This window comes from Poecilia reticulata, linkage group LG7 (genome assembly GCF_000633615.1).
Source record: "Poecilia reticulata strain Guanapo linkage group LG7, Guppy_female_1.0+MT, whole genome shotgun sequence".
NCBI classification, from domain to species: Eukaryota; Metazoa; Chordata; class Actinopteri; order Cyprinodontiformes; family Poeciliidae; genus Poecilia; species Poecilia reticulata.
Genome location: NC_024337.1, coordinates 25,351,653 through 25,361,855, shown reverse-complemented (window position 1 = coordinate 25,361,855; position 10,203 = coordinate 25,351,653). Strand labels below are relative to the sequence as shown.

Genomic DNA, 10,203 nt, shown 5'->3' with positions numbered 1-10,203 from the left:
ACGTGTAAACATGTGGTGAACTCGGAACTGTTGTTGGGAAGGAAAAGATAAGAAAAGAAAAGAGAGAAAAAGAGAATAGGATAAAAGAAAAGAAAACAGAACAAAAGGGAAAAGAAAAGAAGAGGATAGAAAATAATATCTGCATAAGAAAAACAAAACTATTCCACTCAACCTGTTACAGTTTGGTTATGCATTTCTCGACACGCACACTAGATGGCGCAAATAATCTCCACTCAGCTCGAGGGATGTGATAATTAAGTTGCATTGCACTTTCTAACGTTTATCCCTCAATCAATACACCTTTACTTTTCAATAAGCCTCAAATTCAAGATATTTCGAAGGTACAACATGCAGCTCATTTCACAACCCGGTCCTGGACTCATAGTTAGTTGTTGCTTTATTGTGGTGTGTTACAGTAAACCAAACACCAATTGGAAAAAACAGCTCGTAGATGAAGTACTTAGTCTTTTTTTAATTTTTTTTTTTTTATTGTTGACAAAACCTGTATTCATGAAACTAAATACTTAGACTGTACGGGCCCTAACAGCACCACGTCAGACTTCCTGAAAATTGGTCAGACAGTGGAAATTGATGGTGTGATGTGTGTATTTCCTGACCTTCCTCCCTGCCTGCCTATTAGCCAGTCTGTGGGTTGACCACTGTGTACCTGCCAGTCTGTGTGCTCTCTAACTCCCTGTATGTCCATGTCTCTGTTTTAATTGTGTCATATTCTCTCTATGTTCTCTCCTTCGTTCTTTTGAAGGCTGAATTTTAAAATCGCTGCATCCAAGCAGTGGCTTTTTATTTCAATTCTTTTAGAGGGCCTCTCTGCTTTATTATTCTTACCTCAGAAAATCTGTACTCTTAGAGCAAAAACCATCTGCCCACAGGTGCGAACCTTCAGGTCTCACCAAATCTCTCTGCTGCTGAGAAATTTGGCCTTCCTTTCATGTATCTGTGTTACTCTTTTTCTCCGCTCAGCTTTACTTGGGCCTCATCTCTGCAATGCCGGACAACTTGCCACCACATCGAAGCTTGGCGGCACAAGAGTAGCTGCCAAGCTGTTCCTTTTTTTAGGCACAGAACTCACCAAATTACAGCCGCTGGTGGCGTTAACTCCACCCGAGTGTGCTTACCGGACCCGCCTAGCAGTAACTGCCTTCATGTCAGAGGAGGACAAGAATTAGGGATTGCACAGAGGAGCGCTTGGCACAATGAAGTGAAGGAAGTCGAGTCAAGTAGCCAGATTGTTTTCCACAGATTATTTGTGAATCACACGTGTTTATGTATATTCCATAAAGTCGTCGGTTTACCACATGCAAAGCGCTTGTGTACATTTAGCTATTTGCGTTTTATATGTCCAGAGTTTATTGCAGCTTGAATCAAGTTCAGAACGGCAACACTGCCCTAAATGAAAACACCGATTAAGTCCTTGCATTGGTGTACCAATACGTGTCTAATATTTCATGCTCAGTCAGCACTAAGATCACCTTAAGCAACCATATGATTTTAATCAGCACTCAGTGTTGACGTGGCAGCTGCCAATACAGCAGCTATTAGGTGCCAGCTGGCACTTGGCAAGTCTCCCCGGCCCCCCTCTGGCTCACCTTAACTTGTCTGTAAAAACAGCATTTACTGTGAGGAAAGATGAAATAAAGGAGTGTTGTACGTGTTGACCAGAATTGTGGAGGATTGAGGCATGTCCACCCTTGGGGATTTCTAGCAGCGCCAATGAGTAGTTAGGACCTGTCCAGACCACGGAGACAACACTTTCTATAGAATTGATGGTTTTAAAAAAATCTCAAACTTACTTAAATGTTGTTACCCTTCCTGAAGTTTAAATGAGTAAGCTTGCTAAAGAAACTTAGACGACTTAACTGCAGAATTATGTTTTAGCTACTGTGTACAGAAAAACCAAAAGTTTCCGGTTTCTCTTGGCTGCCGGGTCTGCATCAAGGAGTTTCAGTCAGGAGGAGAAAAGATGCACCTTCCATTATCCGATTCATTGTTGATTTGGAAAGCTTCATATCAATATAAGACAGCAGAATCTTGTCAGCTTCAGTGCATGCCTATGTAATTCCAGATAGATTTACATGTTACAGGGTGTATTATGTACTTTTCAGGCAAATGTACGTACAGCTAACATGTATGTTCTAGAATTTAGAAAGAGTATATTCCTGAATTTTCTAGGAGCTTACTTTTACCTGACATGTTTCCAAAACGTTCAAGGTCATTTCTGGATCGTACTATGTGCTCTCCAGGTTTTCTTTAGGGAATTACTGAGTACTCTCCTTTGGTGTTCATGGAAATTTATGATTACAGTTTTGAAACTCATGAGGTACTGTTTTGCAACTTCAAGGTCCCTTTCTTGAGTTAACCAGTCATTTTACTGGAACTTTCCTGGAGCTTACTTGTTACTTTCTTGGACATTATAAATTCCTGGGTTCTAGGCTATATTACGAAGTGGGTCTTACTTAGCCAGTAGGTGTCCAGCAGTGCTATGTATTTTTGGTACTTTTCCTGGAAGATACTGGATACTTAAAGGAAATAAGATTTATTAGAAGGAGACAATATTAAAATGTATGCTGAAGTACAAATACTTCCCATCCACTAATTTCCAGTATAGTACCTTGTGCATTCTGGAAAGTAACCTTCAAGTACTTGGAAAGTGCTTGAATGCTTCAGAAAGTAACTTTCAATTTCCAGGAAAGAACAGACAGTATTATGCAGCGCTAACTTTTGTCTTTGGCCATGTAGAGCAGCAATAAGACTGTTGACATATAACTCCCACTTTCTGTTTGTGTCTCTCGTTACCCAACTCTATTTTTTTTTTTGTGTGTCATTTTTCATTCTCCCGTCTAACCCTACGCCCATCCCTCTGAACTCACATACACACTCTTAACAGCCCCACACATTATAGCAAGGCAGAAATAGCCGCCTATGCATGCATCCATCCATTAAACCATTCGCGGCCGTTGGGTGGAAGGAAAGCTGAAGCAACAACAATTAAAATCTCTGCCTTTGGTTTGTTTTCATCAGTGCCGGATGTTTGACAGCTTGCAGCTTAACTGAAGGGAGAGATGAGGAATTTATGTGCACAAACAGCAGAGCCAGATAAAAGTGGTTATTAGGGCAGCTTGATTGTGGGATGTAGTTTAGTCTTATCGTCATGTTGTGTTTATAGCAGCTCTATACGTCAGAAGTGCTGATGAGAGACTGTACTGGCTCACATCTGCCTGTTTCCCTCAATCACACCCAGACCTTCTGCAGCTCTTTGTCTGCTACTGTTGCCCCGCAAAGCGAGACAAAAACTGCCCCACGAGTTGGACCGCCGGTGTCCCATTTCGAGATTTACAATTCGAAGTTGCAGTCACGATGCAAAGAATAAACGGCTAAAATTGTCAGTCTATAAATAAGCCTGGTGCACAACCTAGCTCTTTTGTGCGTCTTTGTATGTCGCATGTGATTATGCGATGTTGACTCTATATGCTCTCCCCTTGTCCTCTTGGCTGCATTCTTCTGGTTAAGCCAAGGCCAGTGGTGTTTTCTTTCTTTTCTACAAAATGGTATAATTTGGCAGCTATTTTTATTACAAAGACCAGTCTGCAGTGAGCCATTTATTCATGCTTTCAGCCCAGGTTCACATCATGCACGGGCTCTTTGTTTCATTGCCTTGAATTCTCCCAAATAGTAGCGCATATTTCTTTGAATAGAGTTAAAACCCCTTCAGGCGCAGAGAGAATTGCACGAACGGATTTAAACTACAATCAGACGTACGGTAAATGGATAAACGTGTTTGGATAAAACATATGGGGGAATTGAGCTTAAGCATGTTTATAATGGGATACTAAACATTTAGATGTATTTGTAGTAAAATGAGACACAATAAACCGTTACAACAATAAAAAGGCACATTTAGACATCTGGAAGTAAATGATCCAAATTCCTCCTACATCATTCTTCGTTGTCATCCATGACTTTTGACTCTGACAATAAGATAACCTCCATCTTACACTCCTGTAGCTTGACTTAGATATCATGTTACATCACAGTAAGATTCCTCAACAAGCGTACTGTTTGTGCCCTACATTTTAACAACAAGACCTTCCAGCCTACACACAAGAAACAACAGACAAGGTCAGAGGAGGAACCTGCACGACAAGTTGGCGATTACAGGCTTTCAGGTCATCCATGTGTCTCGTGTGGGAGCCAGTTTTACTTAATTGGATTAGCCCCAAGGCTCACAGTTCCTGCTGTCTAAATCAATTGACCAAGTAAAAATACTGGTTCATCCATGAAATATATTTTTTTTGTCTGCATTTACAGGTTGAGTTCACCTATTGGTTTGTCAAGTCGCTGCAGGAAAGGCCAAGAAAGCAAACAAACAGACACAAACATGTTAAAAGTCCTGGGGACCTTGTTTAGTGTGTAGCAAGTGTGTGTGTGTGCATGTGTATGTGTGTGCACACAACTCTGACATCATGGAGACTGTGTTTCACAATATCCAGACACTTCCTCGCGAGTGAATGGCCTGCTTTGTTGCAAAGCCCGATTTAAAGGAATAAACCTTTCCATCATTTTAGGTAATACATTCTTTGCTATCTGATTGGACAGTGAGCAAGCGACTCACTTTGCCGGGAACATTGGAGGGCAGCAGACGGATAGTGAAAATTTGGTGTGGTAGGAGACATTTTCCCTCGCTGGGTCATTTTCTGGCAAGTGGGACAGGGGGAATGAGTGCATTTCTCCTCTTTAGCCTCCAGCCCGAGTCTGCCTGTGAGGTGTGGTGTAAACAGTAGGGCCCTTGTAATTAAGGATAAGTAGACCATTTCATAATATGCTTTGACCACTTCATTGACTCCACGTCAGTGACAGGATTTCCCAGTTGGGAGGGTCACAGCGTTGGAAATGAGGCACTGTCTGTATGTTACATTGAATGTATCACCTGTATATTTCCAATAAGTTTACAGTCCTCTGCACCTGCAGAAGGAGGTCAAGAAAAAAAAGTTGTTTGAGATCATTCGCAGCAGTTAATTTAATCTTTTCCAAAACTATGCATCATGATAGAAAATATGCATCACTTTGCTTCATTTTCAATCCATTTTAACAGTTTTTTTTTTTTTTTTTACCAAAGGTTTTCCAAGCATGATTAAGCTTTTTCATCACTGGTTTTAAAGTCTAATGATGAAATACCTCCATTGCATGCAAAGTAATGCAAAGGTTACAGAACATTTGTTGTTTTACAGAAATATATATAAAAGAGACTTAGAATATGCCTTCAGATGAGGTCAGTTTGTCAGATTAAAAGTGTATGTCTTCATTAGCTGTAAGTGGGAAATAATCGTAATAATTAGCAGAAATGAAGGTTTTCAAACATCCATCTGTGTGTAATTCATCTGGATAATGTGTTTCATTTAGTAATACAATTCCTAAAAATTAGTGCTATTCCAGTTTAATGAATGGGTCTTCATGGGACACAATCAAAGTTGTGAGAATAAAAGGCATTCCGTGTGGCTGCATTCAGATTCAGTAAAACTCACACTGCTCTCCCATTTCTCCATGTTTTCCCAGGTGTCTTCTTCTAAGATGTTGCCACATTGCTCCCTTTTGTTATTGCTGTGCGCAGCCCAGCTGCTCTCTAGCTCCTCCGCTTTGCCCTTTGAACAGAGGGGCTTTTGGGACTTTGCCCTGGACAGTCTGGAGAACGGTGGGATGATGTCGATGATGAGGGATCAGGACGAAGGCTCAGCCACGGAGGAGATCCTCACTCCCGACGTTCCCACGTGTCCGTTCGGATGCCACTGCCAGCTTCGGGTCGTCCAGTGCTCGGACCTCGGTTAGTGAGAGTACATGTGAAGACACTCAGTGGGCAAACAGAACAAGAAGCCCGAAAGACACATGAAGGCACTACTTTAATGGCTGAGGAGCACACAGTAATCCAGTTTTACAAACTCATAAATTGGGTCAAAAAGAGGCAGTTTCTCCCTCCTCGTTATGCTGTTATGTTTTTACTGGGAAAAACATTTCCTTTAGGGATTATGTGTTCCAGTTTTTTTTATGTAGATGCTCAGTGGGAGATGACAGTAAAGAGAAAAAAATTTAATAATAAAAAAAAGGCTGGATCAACAACATCAGGGGTGGTGGAGAAAAATGAATTATTTTTTCACTAAAAACAGTCATTTCCTCACTGACTTTGGAGAAGGGTTTTTGTTTTGTTTTGTGCATCAGACCACATGCTAATTATTTGATTAAATCCAAGATGGAGGGAACACAGATTTAAAGATGAAGGGCAGGATACAAAATGATGAAAAGTTCAGCATGAGAAGGCTTCCCAGATCTAAATGAAGGATCTTATACTGTTGTGATTTCCTTTCTGGTAATACTGTTTGATCAAACAAGATGAAATCTCAGTATATACTACTTTTATGCAAATAAATTACACTCAATTGCATCAAAAAAGCGTTATTATGCGCATCAGTCTTTTTGGGATTCTGTTTATATTTCAGCATCCTGTGGATATTCAAAGTGCAAACAGTTCTCCCTTTGTGGGAGCAGTTAAAGTCCTCTAGCCGTCCTATCCCATAAATAAAAACTTGTCTCCGTGATATTCTTGCCATTAAGCTCCAATAAGAAATCCGTCTTTAGATGGGATGGTTTTGTTGAATCATCATTTTAAAAGCTCTGTATATTTACTGTCCTGAGTCTTTTCTGCAGCGGGTAAATGTGGAAGCGTATAATTTCCGAGATGTCAAGTGCTTATTTAGAACAGATGTATTTTGGTGGTGGCGTCTGTCTCCTCTCAGCCTGCATCTCAACATGATGTTGAGATTTGTGTTGGTGAGGGACTGGGGGGTTTAGCGGGTGAAAGGGTTGTCAGTTTGTGTTTAAGCTTTGGGATTTGTGGCTGATATGGGTGAAGAGTTGCGGTGTGGGGTTTTGAAGTTTAAAGGATTCACTTGATTACGGTCTTGGTGAGTTGTTTTTTTTTGTGATGCGGGCATGCAAAATAAATTTGGATGGTTACGTGCAGAAAGCTGAGTGAAATGAGCTGTATGTTAATGTTGAACAGACAGTTGCAAGACATTTTATTCAGATGCGAGATTTTTTTTTATTTATTTTTTTTTACTCCTTGATGGAAGTAAGTTAGTAGACACACCATCAACACAAAAACAAGTTGGAAGTAAATTTGGACTTGGCTATCGAAAGAAAAATATCAGGTCTTTTCTTTTATGGTTCACAGTGTCTTCATTATGGAAGTCACTGGTTTAAAACAGTAATTCATAAACAAGAAAAGTTGCAAAAGAAGTGTTACTGGTTCCTGCCATCTGATTCAGTCATTGCCTTCAAAATATTGATGCATTTAACAGAGCTAACAGTTAAGCCCAAAATGAATCAGACCACTGGCAAAGTTTGGCTTTTAAGTTTAATCTTTTAATTTGACTGACATTACTTCTGACTTTTAAATAATATAGATATTTTGGAGGGATGGGAAGTTGAACTTAGAGAATTGTAGCTCATCACCAAACATAAATTGGTAAAATCCAGTAGAAACATGCAAAAGATTGCCAGCATTTATAAAAAAGCATTTGGATGCCAGTGAAGATTTTTCTTTTTTATAGACTGTTGAGAAATGAAAACATTTTTTAATATAAATTGATATTTCATTACATTGTTTTATGGTCTTTTGAGAGATGTCTCTGTTTTTGCCCAGGAAACAAACTTCTTATTTGAATGAAAATAACTAACTCTAAATCTACCAGGGCTTTGAATAAATTTGGGTATAACCATTGACTGGCATTTGTCTTTTACACCAAAAGGAATAATTAGCCAACTTTATTTGTAAAATAATCCATGAAATAGGAAGTCTTTTATCTTACCCTTAAAGTCTGAGCTTTATTTGAAGATCCAACAAAATCATATTTTTTGAGCAATCTCTATGACATTTTTGAAGATTGTTTATTTTGAAAGGTTAGGTAGATTCTTGTTCATGAATGGTTTAGTTCTGCTGGTAATGTGGAACCATTATCTAAATTACTATTGATTGACACTTCAGTCTGACTTTTGAAAGTTCATATAATGTTTACTTCTAAAGTTTAAATTACAGTGTGTTGTCGATGTTGGCTTAAACAAGGTTGGTTATTGAATTATTTTTTGTAATAATTAACATAAGCAAGAGTGAAATCTATCATCCTTCATTTTAAACAGCACATGAATGAATCTGAAATATGCATTTTAATACCATAATCAAACATAAAATAATAGTAATAATAATTTAAAAAAAAATTCAAAAGAATATTAAATATTTTTGCGACTGCACTGCATTACTTTTTTGTAGATTCACCAGTGGCAAAAATAAACTGGAATAATTTCCTGGAAGGAGCCACTGCAGCAGGTCTCCTAGCTTTGAGTGGGTGTGGTAATTACCAGAGGAAGCTGCTGAGGGTTTGTTCCTGTGTGGTGTCATTCAGGGTGTGGCACAGTACAGCCTAAGCCATATATCTAAAGTTAACTGTAGTTGGACAACTTTGGGCATAGTCTTGTGGGTCAGATGTGGTTGGTGGCTGGTTGAGTCCCATCGGGACAGCTGGCTCACTCTCACCAGTCGGTCTAGTTGCATCATGGTCTGGTCCAGATGAGGTTTCAACAGGGTTGAGATGTGCTTACACGTCCTCTGACCACATCTGATACATGTGTCCACGTGGCTCTGTGGCTCGTCTCTATGATTACTGGTTACGCTGTGCAATGAGTCTTTTTTTTTCAGGAATAAAGCAGGTGTATTAGTTTTTTTTTTAATTTATTATTATTTTTTTAAATTCGGGTTGCCCAATGTGATTATGAGCGTTCAGTATCATACCTGCAATAGCGAGTAGTCAGGGTGATGACAGTTATGAGGACCTTGAAGAAGCTACGTGGAATCAAGTTCAACTCACAACATTATGATTTAACTATAGTCATTTAAAAATGTTCAAACCCAGAATATTAGTGGGAGTTATTCATCACTTTTGCGTTACAATGGGGTCTGCTTTCAGAGTCATACTGAGGACACTGGGAGTGGGGGTCGAGGGGAGCAGCATGGTGTCAACAATTACAATAAGTTAAAAATGAAAGAAATTGATACTATAAAAAATATTAATAATGCATTCTCTTAAATTGCTACAGCCTTAAGTTTGAGATGTTTTAAATGGCAAAAACATGCACTTGAATGAACCCAATTTTAGCAAGCACTCAGCTTTAATCACTTGGATTCTCTTCCAGCTTCATTCTGTTGACCAGGCTAAATACACATTAGACGGGCTGATAGTCCATCAACATAAAGTGACACAGGGCAGTCAACCTCACAAGTTTTAAACATTTAGAGGTGTGCCAACTTGCCTGTTTTGTTTTTTTTGCCATCCACTAAATCATGGAAGGAAAATGTACACAAAACGAAAATGGTTGGCGCATCAAAAAGAAGAGATAGCAGTAGCTCATTAGTAGGACCCTGGAATGTCATCTTTATTACTTTCCAAATTCCATTTTATTTTTTTAAACGTCGAAGAATAAAGAGCGTTTTCACATTCTTGAGTCTCCAGTTAATTGTGTAGTGACAAATATTGAAGAAAAGCTTTTCTGCTAGATCAGAAACTTGAATTAAGCTTTGGATTTTTAAAATTTTTTTTTGGAGAACATCTGTGTTTCAGTGAGTATTTCCGCCATGTTTGACCATCTTTTCTGTCTGCGTGGAAAGGAGAGCCAAGCTGAGTCGAGCCCCACCTTATCTGGTAGCGACATGAGCGTCATGAGCCAAGACACCACAGAAACACACGCAATCGTCAGTGAATTCTGAGAAACCACACATTTTACTGTGGACCTCAACCATCAGCAGCAACTAGCTTGACCTCCCCAATAAGCAGATGAGGCACAATGAAGAGCAGGGCCCAGGTGCATCTGATGGCAAGCTCCAACCTGAAAAACAGACAGCCTATTGGTGGAGATGCTACAAGAGCTACTGGAGTACAACGCCATGAATTTATTTCAGTTAGGGATAGTTAAATAGTCACAATTCAAGGCAAAAGTAATAAGAAACTATATTTGGTGATGTGTTAGTAGTTGATTGGCATGTGGCAACTGTGGAGAGAAACCACTCTCCAATCACAGGCTGAAAATATCTGTAGCTCTCTGGCGTGACTGACTACGTGTTAGACTGTAGACTATATATATATA

The 10,203-nt window shown here is 39.4% G+C and overlaps 1 protein-coding gene across 1 annotated transcript in view; it reads left to right on the top strand.

Annotated features, from left to right (window-relative positions):
* bgnb (biglycan b) overlaps window positions 1-10,203 on the top strand; it is a 16,303-nt gene that overhangs the window by 764 nt on the left and 5,336 nt on the right. The window contains exon 2 of the mRNA XM_008413822.2: window positions 5,572-5,836. Within this exon, the coding sequence (XP_008412044.1) occupies window positions 5,587-5,836 (250 nt within the window). The 5' untranslated portion in view covers window positions 5,572-5,586. The remainder of the gene's footprint in view (window positions 1-5,571; window positions 5,837-10,203) is intronic.